The sequence below is a fragment of the Orycteropus afer genome, unplaced genomic scaffold, assembly GCF_000298275.1.
Source record: "Orycteropus afer afer isolate SDZICR_OR568_19922 unplaced genomic scaffold, OryAfe1.0 scaffold00053, whole genome shotgun sequence".
In the NCBI taxonomy this organism is placed as follows: Eukaryota; Metazoa; Chordata; class Mammalia; order Tubulidentata; family Orycteropodidae; genus Orycteropus; species Orycteropus afer.
In genome coordinates this window covers 10314439-10331650 of record NW_006921640.1, presented here as the reverse complement: position 1 = coordinate 10331650, position 17212 = coordinate 10314439, and the positions used below count along the sequence as shown (strand labels likewise).

Genomic DNA, 17212 nt, shown 5'->3' with positions numbered 1-17212 from the left:
CTTGCATGGTTTCTGCTGAGAAATCAGAGCTTATTCTTACTGGCTGTCCTTTGTAGGTAACTTTTTGTTTTTCCCGTGCTGCTTTCAGGATTCTGTCTTTGTCTTTAGTTTTAATGAGTTTGATGATGATGTGTCTTGGTGATTTTCTTTTGGGGTCTATCCTGTTTGGGGTTTGTTAGACTTCCTGAATGGATATGTTCTCCTCTTTCATCATATCAGGGAAGTTCTCCTCCAGCAAATCTTGGACAATTTTCTCAGTGGTTTTGTTTTCTCTTCCTGTTCTGGAATTCCAGTGACATGTGAGTTACTCCTTTTGATGGTATCCCACATGAACCTTAGGCTTTCTTCATTTTTTTTTCTGATTGATCCCTTTCCAAAGACGTATTCAGGTGTTTGTCTTCAGTTTCATTAATTCTGTCTTCCATCGCATCAGTTCTGCTCCTTTGCCCTTCCAATGTGTTATCTATTTCTGACAATTTAGTATTAATCTTCTGGATTTCTGTCTGTAGATATAGAATCATTTCTAATTTCTCATTTATTTTGTCATTTTGTTCTTGTATTTTCTTCCAAAATTCTTCTAGAGTTTTTTCTTTGTTTTCTTTGGTCTCTCAATCCTTTGATGGTACCTAAAGATAATTCTTTTGAATTCCTTATCAGAGAGTTCCAATGCTGCTGCTTCCTCAGGAATGTGTTCTGGGTCTGTATCCTGCTCCCTTGTTTCTACCACTTTATTCTGCTTCTTTGTGTGGACTGTGATGGTCTGTTGTCTCCGAGGCATCGTGGCATTGTTGTATTTAGATCTCTGTTAACTGTTTGTGAAGAGCAGCCAAGGGTGATTCAGGCCCTTCTTGGTGGTTTTTTATCGTTGGCCCATTGGTGGAGGTGGCAGTGGCTCTCAGTAAGTGAAGTTGCAGGAGGTGTGGGTGTCGTTGTGTCTTACAGGGACTGTTGCTGTCTCCCACTCATTAGACACAAATTACAATTGAATAACCATCAACAAACTAAAAGCACATGGACAAAAAACACACCATGTAATCACACAGGAACAGTAACCCAAAAAAAGGAAAAAGAAGAAGAAAAAACAAGAAAACCTGCAATATCTGGGGATAGGGCACTAAGAGAAAAAAAGCAGAGAAGGAGAATAATGAAGGAAAAAAATGGGAAAAATGCAAAAAGAAAACAAGGAACAGGGTTAAGCACGAGAAAAAAAGGGGAAAAAAGAAAAAAAAAAAAAATTCAACCAGGAACAGGGAAAAGAAAAAATGCTGAAAACTAGGACCTGGGAGGGGAAGATTAAGAATAATAGTAAAAGGGACAAAAGTATTAATAATAATAGTTATTTTAAAACAGACAAATACACACAAACTAATCACCAGAAAAAAGCGAAAGAGAAAAAAAAATCAGTGGAGGACAGGGCAGGGCACCCAGGCTCCGTCTGAGCACACAGACTGTGATGGAGTTCCTGTGGGCCCAGAATGTAGGTGGGAGTGGGGGATGGCCACACCTCCATTCACCAAGTGGATGGGGGAATAAGGGTAACAAGAGGAATGTGGTAATTTTTCAGTCTTGCAGGTCCAGAGTGACCTTGGGGTTGCTGGAAAGCAGAAGGTGTTCTTAAGCACCAGGAATCTGCAAGAGCACTGTCTTTAAATATCCAAAATAGTCAAGCCACTTTTAAACCTTCAAAATGGCTGCCTCCGGACCAGCAAAAGTCTACAGCACAGTCCTCCACACAGTCCCTGGCTAGCAGGACTGATTTTTTGGTTAATTCTTGGGTCCTACCACCACTCAGGAATCCCCAAGCTGTCTGTGCGTCAGGATCACTGCCAGACCGCAGCTCCATCTGTCTCCTTTTTTGGTATTTTCATGCAAATTCTTCTGCTAGTTGGGGTTTAGTCACTTGTATATCTTTCCCTTCAAGGCTTAGGGGTCCAAGATTATCTTCTGTGTCTGTGTTAATTGGTTTCCCTTTTCTTTGTTGAAGAGGGTCTGTGCAGTCTTTCTGCCTAGTCTGCCATCTTGCCGAAAATTTTTTCTAGCTCCTTTTCTTAGTGATACATAACTGTGGGAAAAACTTACAGTCTGAGAAAGACTTTTTTTTTTTTTTTTTTTTTTCAGCAAAATTCTAAAGCTAGAGTAGTTAAGCACTTCTATGGAACTTTATCTATTTTTTTCTGTAAGTAATTTAGAACTGAGATATTCTGGCTAGTTAAATAATCTGAATAATAGCACATGAACTATGTTAGATCGTAAAGCATTAATTTTAATTTATACCTTTCCTTTAAATTTTATTTGAATATTACAAGCAAAGAACAATTTTGCTTCATTTTATTTTCTAATTGTTTCAACCAGTTGCCCTTTTTTCTCTTCTGCTGTATTATAGTTTAGTGGATAGGAAATTGTGACTAGTGTTCTTCTGTATTGCACCTTAAAGGTGCTCAGTAAATGAGCATTAACTTATTAAGCTCTGATGACATAGTGCCTAAAGCATTTGACTGCTAACCAGAAACCTGGGAGTTCAAACCCACCAGCCACTCCTTGGAAGGAAGACTGGGCAATCTACTTCCGTAGAGGTGCCTCCTTGGAAACCCACGGAGGGGTCACTATAAGTTGAAATCGACCCAATGGCAGTGAGTTTGGTTTTTTGGAACTTACTATTAAATATGATTTAGTGTGGTCTTATAACATTTTGATGTGTACCCTACAGTCATTATTGCCATCACTTTAGAAAAAGTTTGACATGTCCTTTTTTATTTCCTGTTTTTATCATTGATTGCTATATTTTACTTTATTCTGGAAGGTTCCTCCTGGTTGCTGAATGCATAGATAGTAGTTCATTATCAGGTGCAAAAAGGTTTTATTTTGTACCATATCTGCCATTATCCCTGACTAGACCTTTTATAATACTCCAAGGCTAACATCTTTATACTATGAAATAACAAATGATTCCCTGTAACAAATATGAAGTAAAAGAACATTTATGCAGCAATAACTATTAGTAATACTCTTACTTGGAGGATTAAAAATGTCCATTTGTTCTCTTTCTTATGAAATGTACAAAGCAAGATATATTTAATACTTTCTAAAGATAGTTACATTTTGCTGGAGGAAGTATTTCCTAAATTTTCACAGAATGTAATTTAAGGAAGAAGGATATTAGTAAAAGCACGATGTTATAGATTGTCAGGTCAAGTTCTTTCAGAAGTGTATTTTGACTCTTAACTTGAATGTGTATAATGTTTATTATGGAAAATATGAAAAATATACATCATTTCCACAGAGATTAAAATAAAAATATAAAATCATCCCATCACGTGAATAAAGACCTGTGTACCTTCCTTCAGCGTTTTTTGTTTTTAAGCCAGAATTATGCTATACATATTGTCCTGTAACATTTCATTTTAATCTTTTATCAGGCTGTTTTATTACCTTTCAATCAGGGACGTAAAGAGACTATTAGAACCATTCATTGAAAGGAATGCATGTGTAGTTTGTAAGAACATACGGTCTGTTTTTAAAACAATGACAATGCTTAATAAACTTGATTCAGTCAAACTCAATAAACTCAATAACAAAGCTTAATAAACTTCCAGCTTATGAGATCTGCCCAAGATAGTAGAAGGAAGCATTCATTATGCATAGGTTAAAAAGGTTGAGAAACATTGATCTACAATATGAATTTAACTGACTTTGTAGTATTTCATCATCTACTTGATGGATATTTAGGTTTTAAGGTGTCAGGTTGTTTATGCATCTTTGCATACATTTTTCCACCATTGGATTATACTTTGAAAGGGATTGTGGAATAGCTACATTTTTTAAGGCTTTCAGAAAGTATTGACATACTGACTTCAGAAAATTGTACAGATTTATACTTCTATCAGTAGTATATGAGTGCCTACTCAAAATAGTAGGCATTATCACATTCTTTAATTCTTTGTCAGTTTAAGGGGGAGAATGTTACTGCTTAGTTTTGATTACTGATGAAGATGAACAGATGTCCACATATTTATTGGTCATTTTTTGTGAGTTTACCTACCTATTCTGACCTTTGTCATCTTTCATGAGAGAGTGTTAAGATTTTCCTTAATTAATTTCTGTGTGTGTGTGAGAGAGAGAGAGAGAGAGAGAGAGAGAGAGAGAGACTGACTGATTGATTGATTGATTGGGGTGAAAGTTTACAGAGCAAATTGGTTTTCTATTCAATAATTCATACCCATTTGTTTTGCAACATTGATTATAATCCCTGCAGTGTAACAGCAGTCTTCCCACATCTTCCTTGTGTTTGCCATTTCCCTTTGTCCTGGTTTCCTGTTTTTTCCTGCCTTCTGAGCTCATCCCTGGCCATATACTGCCCTTTTGATTTCATATGGTTGTTTTAACGAGTACATACCTACCTGGCATTATTCTTCACCTTATAAGCCTATCATTGGTTGAAAATTGAGCCACAGGGGATGAGTTTAATTCTAAGCTTGAATGGTGTCTAAGGGCCATATCTCAGGGGTTCTCCCAATCTGTATCAGACCAGTAAGCCTGACCTTTTATGATTTTGAGTTTTGTTCCACATTATTTCCCACTCTACCCAGGACCTACTGTTGTGATCCCTTTCACATTGATCGGCAGTGATAGCCTAATACCATCTAGTTCTGGCTTCAGGGTCATGGAGGCTGAGTTTCATGTTGTTCATTAGTCCATTGGACTAATTGTTTCCTTGTGTCTTTTACTTTCTTAATTCTTCTTTGTTCCGGATGAGGAGAGACCAATAGTTGTACCTTATATGGCCACTCACAAGCATATTTAAACCACGGTTGCTATCCACTAAAGAAACATATAAAACAGTTTTTGTGGAATATGTTATGCCATTTGACCTTAATGCCCCCCTAAGATTATGGTCCTGAGCACCAAGGCCCAGGGACTCATTCCCTCAAGGTGTTTGGTTATGGCTAAGTTCTCATAACTTTGCTCCCTGTTCGCTCTACTGTATTCGTGGGTATAATTGCAGCACATACAAATGCATATGTAGCTGGTGATTTAAACTCAGCTGCTCTTTGGGGGTAAGGAATTGACAATTTGTTCCCATGAAGATTACAACCTAGAAAATCCTGTGGGACATTACTTTTCTGTCCTTAGATTGGCTGAGTCAGAATTGACTTGATTGCATACAACAACGAGTGTATCCTATTTTGGTTTTAATTTGTACTTTCTTTGTAGAGGTTTGACCTTTGTTAAACTTGTGCATATTCGTGAGTATAGTTCCACATGCCTTCCCACCCGTTCATCTTGAGTGTCAGTGTACCTACTCATTGATTATTGTTAACTGTTATTGGAGGATTGTGTATATATTAGTATTTATCTTTGTTGCCTTTAACTCTTATGTTCCTCCCAGTATCTTCATTTGCCTTGATTATTTTATGCTAACCACTCCTTTATTGTCTTTTGCTTTTCACTAAACTCAAGTTAATATGATGTGCCCTAAAATTAGTGATTTACCTCCTTCCCTTCTATTCCTGATAATCTTCAAAGAATGATACTTTTTGTGTGTAAACCTTTATCATAATTTAAAAAAAAAAATTATTGTGATTTAGGTGAAAGTTTACAGGCAAAATTTATTTTCCGTACAGCAGTTGATAAATGTTTTGTTTCATGACATTGGCTACAATCCCCATAATGTAAACAGCTCTCTTCCCACTTCCTCTCTGTTACCGTTTCCCTTTGTCCTTCTTCCCTATGCATTCCTTCCCCCTGCACTAACTCCCTGTGCAAATACTGCCCTGTAATGATTATTAAGGATCTTTCACAAATGAAAGATTAACTAATCTATTGTTCTGAGATGCAGTCATCTGCCTAGTATATCTTTTGTGATCTTCAGAGTATTTCATTTAACTAGTTGGATCCATCAATCTTCCTCTGCTCTCATTTTTTGTACTTTAAAATTATAAAAATCTACTGTTGTGACATTTTGTGTGTTTCTTGTTTGTGGCTATTAAGATAATTCAGCAAAGAACATTCTTGACTCTGTGATGCTCGTTGTTGTGCATGAGGTTATTGTGTCATAGGATATGTATTCCATTTTAGTAGGTAGCGCAGAAAATATACTGATATACAGAAAACGTTCTGACTGTACCATATCTTTGTCAGAAGTTTGTATTGTCATTCTTTCTGAATTTTAAACATTTTGGTGGGTGGTATCAGTGTATCCAAAGAGCCCTGGTAGCACAGTAGTTAAGTGCTCATGGCTGGTAACTGAAAGGTCAGCCATTTAAACCCACCAGCTTCTCTATGAGAGAAAAGAATTGACAATCTGCTGTAATAAAGATTACAACCTAAGAAACCCTATAGCTAGTTCTGCTCAGTCTGATAGGGTCACTATGAGTCAGAATTGACTTGATAGCACACAACAAAGTGTGTATCCTATTTTTGGTTTTAATTTGTATTTTATTAACATTGAAGTTTCTCTGTTAACACATATTTTTGTGTGGTTTTTGGCCACTTGGATATTGTTGCCTTTTGTGAAGTGTGCCTATTCACATCTCTTGCACATTTTTCTGCTGGATTGTCTGAGAGATTCTTACTGATTTGTAGATTTTTCTTTATACTTTATGAATATGAACCCTTTGTCAATTACGTTTGTTGGAAGTGTCTTCCATTCTGTGACTTACATTTTTATTTTCCAAATGATGTATTTTGATACATCGGTGTTATTAATTTTAACGCAGTCCAATTTATCAATTTTTTTCTTTAGGGTTCACTATTTTCATTGTTCTGTGCAAGAAATATTTCTGTAACTCTTAAGTTCAGGAGGCTATTCCTGTTATCTTTTAGAATTATACAGTCCTTTAAAGTAGCCACCAAGCTTCAAGTGTCTATTTAAATTTAATTAAAAATTCACTTTCTTAGTTGCAGTAGCCACATTCAGGTATCACTAACCACATGTGAACACTTACTATGTTGGATAGCATATATATAGACCATTTCCATCATTGCAGAAAGTTCTTACCGACAGAGTTTGTCCTAGAAACTAATTTTTGTACATTTCATATTTGTATTTCTGATTTACCTGGAATCAGTTTACATGTATGGTTTGAGGTATAGGGGTCAAAGTTTGTCTTATTTCATATGAATAACCAATTGACCTAACACCATTTGATGAAAAGACTACCCTTTCTTCTTCATTGCTGAGCAAGACCAATTTGTCGTCATTCAGGCTTCTTTCTGGGCTATTCTTTTTCCTTGGTATATATTTTTTTAATCCAATGACTCAGTGGTGACCCTGTGCACAATGGAATCAGACCATTGTGTTCCACAGAGTTTTCATTAGACAATTTTCCAGAAGCAGATTGCCAGGCGTTTTTCTTAGTATGCACACACTCTTGAAACCTAACATGTTCAGCATCAACGTGAGAGCCTCCACTGACAGACAGGTGGTGATTGTGCATGAGGTGCATTGGCCTGGAATCAAACCCATGTCTCCCTCATGGAAGGCAAAAATTATACCACTGAAGCACTACTGCCCCTAATCGTGATGTAGTATCCTTTATATAATTATGGATTTTGTTTGCTTCTGTGTTTAAAATGTTTCTTTTTGGTTTAGTAGACTGTATTTTTAATACACTTAAAGAATCCTAGATGTCATATCTCATTCTTTGTCTTACTTTTTTTCACTAAGAACTGTATTTTCAAGATCCTTCTGAGTTGCCATGTGTACATCTAACCCATTCCTTCTAATTTCTGCATATTCCTTATATCTACCAAGTTACCTCCAACCTCTATTTATCACACCAGTACCACCTTTTGCTCATTGTTTTTGTTAACTATTGTTCATTTGGAAGATATTTATGAGTACCTGTTGTATTCCATCTCCTGTTATAGGTATTTGGAATAAAACTCTTCTATATCTATTTATTATAGAAAATTTCTTGGTGATTGTAAAAGCCAAGTGTATTAGGGTTTTCCAGAAACTGTAGGACACAAGAGAAAGGAAGACATTGAGAGTGATTGATTTTAAGTAATTGGTTCATGTGATTATGAGTCTACAGTTTGTAGGGCAGGCTGGAAACTTGGGCAGGATTTGATGCTGCAGTCTTGCAGAATTTCTTCTCTGTGAACTCAGTTTTGCTCTTAAGGCCTTCAACTTATTGAATACAGACTGCCCATGTTAATTGAAGGTAAATCTTAAAGTCAGCTGATTGTGGATCTACAGAATACCTTTCCAGTAAATCTGGGTTAGTTTTGATTAAATGATTGGATACTATGGACTAACTCATCAGAAAAAGCTAACTTTTTTTTTTTTTAAAGTGAGAGGTGAAAGAAAACCTGTTCAAGAAAACCCAAATAAAAAACATTCCACATTGTGTCCCAATTCTCTACCATTGTAGGAGAGCTTTTAAAACAAAGCCTAAGTCCTTCTTGGGCTTTGATACATTGTGGGTTTTTTTTTTTTTTTAAGTACAGGGTTAAGGACATGGAATTAAGTGTCTTTTTCTTCAGAATTGCTCATGGTACTTGGTTCAGACAGAGAACAATACTGTCACCATCATAATAATATAAACATCACCCTTCCCCTAGTTATTGGAAAATTCCCACTGCTGGGGAAGGATTCAGCTCTCTACAATTTGTTAAGTCAGTTGGTTACCACTCATGCATCTGTTTCATGGCCTTTTCTGTTTTATTACTGCTGCTGTCATCGTTGCTGTTACTCTTTGTCCTTGGGGATTAAAAATTATTTTACTGTAGTGTTGGTGGAATTTCAGGGAAGAATGGAGACTAATCCATGTGTGCAACCTGACATGGTTAACTTCTTATATATAATTTTCTCCTTGTGTGATTTTTTTTTTTTTTTTTTTTTTTTTTTCCCCTTTTAAAAGGAAGCAGTGCTGCTTGTACTCCATTGAGACTGCTAAACGCCTCTATGGTTTTGTTTTGGAGCTTGTAATCACATTATACCCATGTTGTTGTTCATAAGTCTTCAGAATGTTATTCCTTTTCTGTTTTAGAGACTATTTTCATAGGTTTGTGTTTGTTTTTCTTTGCATATCACCAAATCCACTGTGATCCAAACAGACTCGACTTTAGCATGTGGAATGATTTGTGGCTTTCCCTTGGTTCTTTATATTGCTTGCCAGAATTGTATGGTAATCACTTTCTGCTTTTGACAAAAAGATTTTTTATTTATTTTATTTTTAATTTTAAGAGCTTGTTTTACATTCAACATAATGTGTACATTTAGCTTCGTTTGACAAAAAGATTTATGTACACGAATTGCTTGAAGGTTGGGATTCTTTGTTAAATCTCTATCCTTCTAGTACCTAGTGTTTAAGTATTAAATCAAAAACCAAAGTTTAAGACAGCATCTGTATTAAAAATTTAATTAGTGCATCTTACTTTTTATTTAAAAATAATAATAATAGTAATAAATATTAAGGTTCATGGCTGGGACAAACAAGTTGTACTCGACTACTAACCCAAAGATTGGTGGTTCATACTGACTTAGTGGTGCAATGAAAGAGAGGCCTGGCCATCTGTTTTTACAGCAAAAAATCACTTAGTGTAGAGCTCTACTCTATAAAACACGGGATCATCATGAGTTGGCATTGACTTCACTACCGTGGGTTTGTTTGGGGGTATGGTTTTAATAATAGGCCTTGTGATATGGGTGAGTAATTTTAGGTAGAAGATTTATGGAATTTCTTCTGAAGTGATAACAGACTGTATATATGTAATGGATTAGGTTGTCTCATTTGGGATAAAAGTGTGATAATGAGACCAAGATTCTGGGTTTGATGTTTTTACCCTCTCCTTTCCCCAGTGTTGTAAGGGGCTCTGGTGGCACAGTGCCTGAGGCATCTGACTGCTAACCAGGAGGTTGGCAGTTCAAACCCACCAGCTGCTCCAGTAAAGGGAAATAGGACAATCTACTTCTGTAAAGATTTATCACCTTGGAAATCCAGTGGGGGTCGGAATTGACTTGGTGGCAGTGAGTTTGGTTTGGTTTTTTGAACCCCATTGTGGACTATGTTTTGTGTTCTGCTCTGCATTGTTAGCAGTGGTAAACCTACTCACTAATTGGTATTATCAGAGGGTCCAGTGAATGATCAATCCAGATAATCAAGCTAAACCCACAACATATACTTTTAAGGTGATAGTTCAATAAGGTTGTCTTTTGATTTGGAAACCAAAGCCAAACCAAACCCCATTGTCATGGAGTCACTTTGGCTCATTGGGTAGAGTAGAACAGTCCTATAGGGTTTCCAGGAGCTCTGGTGGCATAGTGCCTAAGGCATTTGGCTGCTAACCAGAAGGCTGGCAGTTCAAACCCACCAGCCAGTCCTCGGAAGGAAGGTTGGGCAATCTACGTCCGTAGTGGTACTGCCTCGGAAACCCAAGGAGGGGTCGCTATGAGTCGGGTCCGACTCGAGATGGCACATAACAACAACAACATAGGGTTTCCAAAGCTGTAAATCTTTACAGCAGCAGACTGCTTCATCTGTCACCTGTGGAGCAGCTGGTGGATTCAAACTACTGACTTTTGAGTTAGGAACTGAGCAGTTAATTACTGTGCCAGTAGGCCTTCTTTTTTTATATGGAGAATAGTAATGATCAGTGATTACTCCCATTGATAAGCATCTGAACAAAACTTTTATAATTATAGTTGACTTATGAATAATATCTATTAATATTTTTCATATCAACCATTTTTCAGTAGGTTCCTTGAAATAGCCTTGTAGTAATTTTGATAAGTTTTTAATGATGTGATAATAGGCTAAAAGAGTAAATTCTGAACATAGTTAAAATTCAGTTTTGCTGAAGTGTTAGTGTTACTAAAGAAGTTCACAAGTCTATCTCTCTATATAATGTTTAAATTACATTCTTTTACGCTGAGAGCTCTGGTAGTGTGGTGCTTAAGGCATTTGACTGCTAACCAGAAGGCTGGCGGTTCACACTCACCAGGCACTCCTCGAAAGGAAGACTGGGCAATCTACTTCCATAGAGATAAGTCTTGGAAACCCACTTTGGTATCGGTGTAAAAGAACAACAACAAAAATAAACTCACTGCCGTTGACTTGGATCCCAACTCATAGCAACCCCTCCTTGGGTTTCCACCAGGCTTCTGGTTAGCAGTCATATGCCTTAAGCATTTACACCACCAGTAAATGGAATAAATCATCAGTACATGCTGATAGGATAAGGGATCAGTGCATGCACAGGAAGGGAGGGGAGGGTAAACAGGTGGGGGAGGTATCGGTGGAGGTGCTAGACAGTGCTGAATATGAACTTAATCAACAGCTACATAACAATGGTTTATGGGATGGGGTATTTAAAAATCTTACCTGAAACATGGTTCATAGGGAGGAGTCAGGTTCATTGAATTTTAGCAGAGCTCTTCTTTTAGGGAGATATTCAGCAGTGAAATGACTTAAAGCAGACAATAGGAAAGAAAAGGAGGAACATGCATTATCTTAAACAGCAGATTGAGAATTGACCCTTAAGTGGGCAGAGAAAGGTGGTATGCCACAGCCAGATGCTTCTAAGCAAGTTTTTCCTGTCTAATCTTTATTTTTTAAATGAGCTTCCTTGTTAAAGATGTTCAGTATTTTGTCAGTATACCTCTAATATTATTCAGTATATCAAAACGGCAAATTAATGAGATCCAGTTAATCAGATTGATACAAATTTTCTTACTGAATTGGGCTTAAATCATTAGGCTTTATTTAGCTTTCCCTTTCTCGCTCTCTTTCTTTTTTTAAAAAAAGCCTTTTAAATTTATCCCTTAAAGGCTATTAAATATAAAAAACAGTATGATTGTATAAAATACACCTAATGGATTGACTAGAATTTGCAAGATCTCTTGGAATTGATTACATGCTTGATTGGTTTTAAATATTTCTCAACAGTGGTCCAAATATTTGTTTCCATTTTAGAACAAAATCCAGTCTCATAGCAGAGGAGAATATAATGTTTACAGCACCTTCCAGAGCCATGAACCAGAGTTTGACTACTTGAAAAGTTTAGAAATAGAAGAAAAGATCAACAAAATTAGGTGGTTGCCCCAGAAAAATGCTGCTCAGTTTTTATTGTCTACCAATGGTAAGTGTGATGTTTTTGTTTTAAATTTTCATGTACCCATTTTGTACATATAAGGATCTCTGTTTACACAGTGCCTAAGGCATCTGACTACTAACCAGAAGGTTGGTGGTTCAAACCCACCAGCCACTCCGTGGAAGCAAGACTGGGCAATCTACTTCCATAAAGATTTACCACCTCAGAAACCCAACGAAGGGTTGCTATGATTGGAATTGACTAGATGGCGTTGGTTGTTTTTGTTTTTGTTTTTTAATTCTGTATGTATATCCTGTAGAGGATATTTTCCACTTCCAAAGAGGAATATTTGTTAAGAGATCTTCGGGAAAAGACTTTTGAGAATATTCCCCATGTAGAATGTAAACTCTTCTTGCCTTCCCTTTTTGATTCTCTTTTCATTTCTTAAATTACATGAAATAGCAGCTCAGGCGCTGCTGCTGCTTCTCTTTTTTTTTTTTTTTTTCTAATTGTGTTTTGGGTGAAAATTTACAGAGCAGATTAATTTTCCATTCAACAGTTTTTACTCGTTGTGTTTCATGACATTAGTTACAATCCCTTCCCTGTAACAGCATTCTTCCCACTTTCTAACTGGGTTCCCCTCCCTTTCCTGCCTTCTGAACTTTGCTTTGGGGCAAATGCTGCCCAGATGCTGATTTTTCTTCCAGCACTCCAGCACAGTTGATAGTGAAAAGATCCCAGGCTTTGCCACTGAATTTAGATCAGATCCTGTCTCTGCTACTTCTCAACTTAATAATGTTGGGCAGGTTACTCTACTGAGTTGAATTTTTCTTACCTGTAAACTGAAAATGATAATATCTATAATAATATTGTTGTATGTGTTAAATATGGTAACTCTTTGACCTTCATAATAAGTGTGAAATAAATGTTTGCCTCTTTTCTTGTTTTTAAATTTGTCTAGATACTACAGAAAAGTATTTCAAACAATAAATAGAAAATATTCTGTGAAAGTATGGGCTCCACTCAAGGACATTCTCTAGAAGAACCACTCTTCTTGATCTCTGTCCAGTAAGGACACAAACCAAAAAGCCACATAGCTGGGAAAGATTAAATGTCATAGTGTTTTGCCTGTCCAGGAAGTTATTAATTAAGCATTAGAATTGTGTACTGAATCTACCAGAATTTAAAGTACTTTATGATGGGTTAAGAATGGTTCATTTCTTTTTATTCTTCTAAAAAAAGAAATTTCTTAACAAGTTGTGTGTCTTGGGTCTAAAGAAAGTCATTAGCATGATTAAGGGAGACTTTCAGAAGTTCTAGATAACCATAGTCTATAGAAATTTAGATTAAAACTTTTGAGGCTGGTAAATAGGTTGGGGAAAACCACTCACATTTTCCCATTTCCTTACTTTTGATTAAATTAATTTCTAGCACCTAGATCTTACATCATGTAAGCTCTTCTGCCATGTAGAAGATACTTAGTACCCTTTTTGTGCAATTTATGCCTCATAGCCTACTGTATTGAGTTCTTAGAAATAGAGTCCACAAAATGATAGCTGACACTGTAAAAGTTTGCCTCCTCTTACCCCAAACCCATACCCGCTGCCATTAAGTTGATTTCAACTCATAATGACCCACATTGGATTTCCAAGGCATTAAATCTTTATGGAAGTAGATTGCCTCATCTGCCTCCCACAGAGCAGCTGGTGGGTTTGAACCACCAAACTTCTGGTTAGCAGCCCAATGCCTTACCTACCATGTCATCAGAGCTCCTTTTGCCTCTTCTTAGGTGCCCCTTTTCTCATGATAGCCTTCTCCAATCAACCCATTGAAATGTGTACCCTGTTCCTCTTTCACACAAACTGCATTCATCTCTCTTCTCTTTGTATTAAAAGATGAACAACTAGTAATAACTATGTAAAGGCCATAACTCATAGCATCATAGATGAAACTGTTGACCCATGGCCATATGTTGCCTTCTAGTCTTGATTCAGTTTTCATTTATGTGGTAAACCTATCACCCACCCTCCACAATAGCAATTCAGGGCCAGATCCCATTTCTTTTGTTCTCCTTTCCCTTCTCCCAGTATTATTTGGAAGCAAATCTCGTTTCAATTCATTCATGAGTTAATCTTAAAATAACTGTGAACGCTTAGTTTATATCCACATGTGTCTTCCAAGTAGGCTTCTATGTGTTCCTCAGTAGTTTCAAATAATGAAGACAATTTATTAGCACCAAATTAGCAATTCTAAACTTGTTACCCTGGTTGTTACAAATGGTTAATATGCTCAGCTAACTGAAAGGTTGGAGTTTCAGCTTCATCCAGAGGCATGTCAGGAAAAAGTCCCGGCAATCTGCTTCTGAAAAATCAGCCATTGAAAACCCTATGGTGCTTAGCACAGTTCTACTCTGACACGCATGGGGTCACTATGAGTTAGAATCGACTCAAAGGTAACTAGTTTTAGACACTAAACACTGTAACAGGTCAGTGGAGGGAGAGACCACTGTGAATTCAGTGGCTAGGTAAGGAGTATGCAAATTTATATGGTTGTTTGGGTTTGTCTTTTTGTTTTGTTTTGTTTTTTCCTTTACACAGAATCAACAGTGTCTCCCAAGTATGTTTACTGCTCCAAAAAACCAAAGTCATTGCCATCAAGTCAGTTCCAACTCATAGAGACCCTCATTGGATTTCTAAGGCTGTAAATCTTTATGGAAGTAGACTGCCCCATCCTTCTTCCACAGAGCAGCTAGTGGGTTTGAATTACTAACCTTTGGTGAACAGCCAAATGCCTTAACTTAATCAGCTCCTTACATAAAAGCTCCTAGATTTTTAAAATATTGATTAATAATACAATTTTGATGCCACTATAGAATACATCGTAGGCTTTAATATTTCTTGTTATTATTAATGGATACTGAATAAAATATAACTGTCTAGGAGGTGACAGTATTTTTGTGGTAAAAATAATGATCTTGTTACTGTGTGATGCATTGTGGAAGGATAAAACAGGTATAGGAGCTTCATAAACTTCAGGTTAGAGTTGTGTCTGGAAATGGTAGAAAAGGAAAAAGGGATGGGGGAGTAGGACTTGAGCTACACATAAAAAGTTTTATTCTTAAAAAGCAGTTATGGGGAAAATATTAACATTAATGTCTATATTATTTTGTATAGTTTTCTCTGTGAGATAAAGCATAACTGTCCCAAAATGTAATGGGTTTTACATTCATAAAAAGATTAGAAGCTGCTGCTGTCGGAAGGGAGACCTTGGATGACACAAACAGTTATGCTCTGGACTAGTGGCTGAAAGTTTGGCAGTTTGAATCTACCCAGAGGTTCCTCAGAAGACAGGCCTGGCAATCTCTGTTTGAAAGGTCATACCATTGAAACCCTATGGATTAGTTCTACCCTGACATATATATACATAGAGTCACCATGAGTCAGAATCATTCAACAAGAACCAAAGCTGTTGTTAGGGGCGCAGTAGAAAATAGGACAAACATTTCTAACTTTGATTAACCAAAATTAGTCTTTCTCTTTGCATTAGTTTTCCATTATGATCATCATCAACTATTTCCTGTTGCCCAGATAATTTTTGATGAAAAGATTCGTTTCCTTATAATTCAGTTCATTTATGTTTCTTCAAGTGATTTTATTTTCTCTTTAATATTTTGCCTTTCTCCGAATTTTCCCTGATTTCTCCTCATTGACTTGTTAACCATGGGTCTTAAATATTTGAGTAATACCAAGTGTACTCATAAATAGGTTGTTTGTATGGCTTAAGTTTTTTGGCTCTTATAAATATAAAGCTGCATTTTCTGAAGGAGAACTTGGAAATATGATGTTCCCTGCTCTAACTCTCATTTGTGGCAACACAGGAACACAAGGACTTTTGCATCACTGGATCACTTCTTTAATTATTAATGCAAAGTGTGGTGGTTACGTTTGTTTGTCAGCTTGGCTGGGCCTGTTTGAGTGGCTGGGCAGCTGAATGTAGTTATTCCCCATGGTGAGATTAGTAATTAACTCCATGGTGGAATCTGTTGGAGCAGCTGAGTAGCTGCTTTGGGTATGTGGTCTGCTTCCCGTATATAAGCAGCAGCTTTGGGAATGGTCTCCAGCTTACGGCATGCTTGAACCCTGCATGTAGCCTTACATTGTTTAGCAGCCTGCCATGCTCTGCCGACCTTGGGACTTCCAATGGACTTGAATTAATGGCCTGCCGTGTGGTTTGGTGACATCGGGACTGTGCCATTTTATTTGTCAACCTTGAGCTTGTTAGCCTCAGCAACCAGCAGCTGCCTGAGTGAAGAGATGCCTCTAGCTTCAGTGGGCCAGGAGCAAGAGGCGGAGCTGAAGCCCAAGATCTAGGGGCTTTCACACAGCCCCTAGAGCCTGGCACTTTGAACTCAAGCTTCTAGCCTCTCGAACTGTAAGAGAATAAACTCCTGTTTGTTAAGGCCATCCCATTTGTGGTATATTCCTGTCAGAGTGGCACTAGGTAACCAGAACACTAAGCTTCAGAAGTTAAGTGTTAACAGTTTAGGGAAACATCATAAATGGTAGTTCTTAACCTTTTAGAAGAAACAGATCTGATAATCCTGTCTGTATCTATTTATATAATCTTGCATGCAGTTTTATACTTTGGTGTCTCCTCTTAGGGGCCAAAAACTCCAGGTAGAAAAGAAATTACTTCTGAGAACATAAGGATTTATTTTTAATTTATGTTTATTACAAATTATTTTGTTTCCTACCTGCCTTGTCCGCGGGCACTGCACTGAAATCATGTGTAACCTAGTACTCCTATGTCTTGTGTTTATACTATTGGAAATTTTTAAACCTCTTAAGTCACAAGTTTTACCACTTTAATTATTATTATTTTTTTTAATTTATTTTTATTGTAATTTGGGTGAAGATTTACAGAGCAAAATCACTTTCCATACAGCAGTTCACATATACTTTATCTCATGTCATTGACCACAGTTTACCACAATGCAACAGCTCCCCTCCCACTTCTTCCCCATAGTTACCTCTTCCCAGTGTGCATCCCTCCATGCACTCCTGCCCCCTGAGCTGTCTCCCTGTGCATAAGCAGCCCATCTTTCTCCCATGATTGTTCTCTCCAAGGAGTGTATGTACTTGAGGTAAACGTTTAACTCATATGCCTGTATTTTGTT

At 37.0% G+C, this 17212-nt stretch overlaps 1 protein-coding gene across 1 annotated transcript in view; it reads left to right on the top strand.

Annotated features, from left to right (window-relative positions):
• Positions 1–17212, top strand: part of PPP2R2A (protein phosphatase 2 regulatory subunit Balpha) — a 104287-nt gene that overhangs the window by 73773 nt on the left and 13302 nt on the right. Inside the window, exon 4 of the mRNA XM_007938751.2 lies at positions 11919–12084. Coding sequence (XP_007936942.1) covers positions 11919–12084 — 166 coding nt within the window. The remainder of the gene's footprint in view (positions 1–11918; positions 12085–17212) is intronic.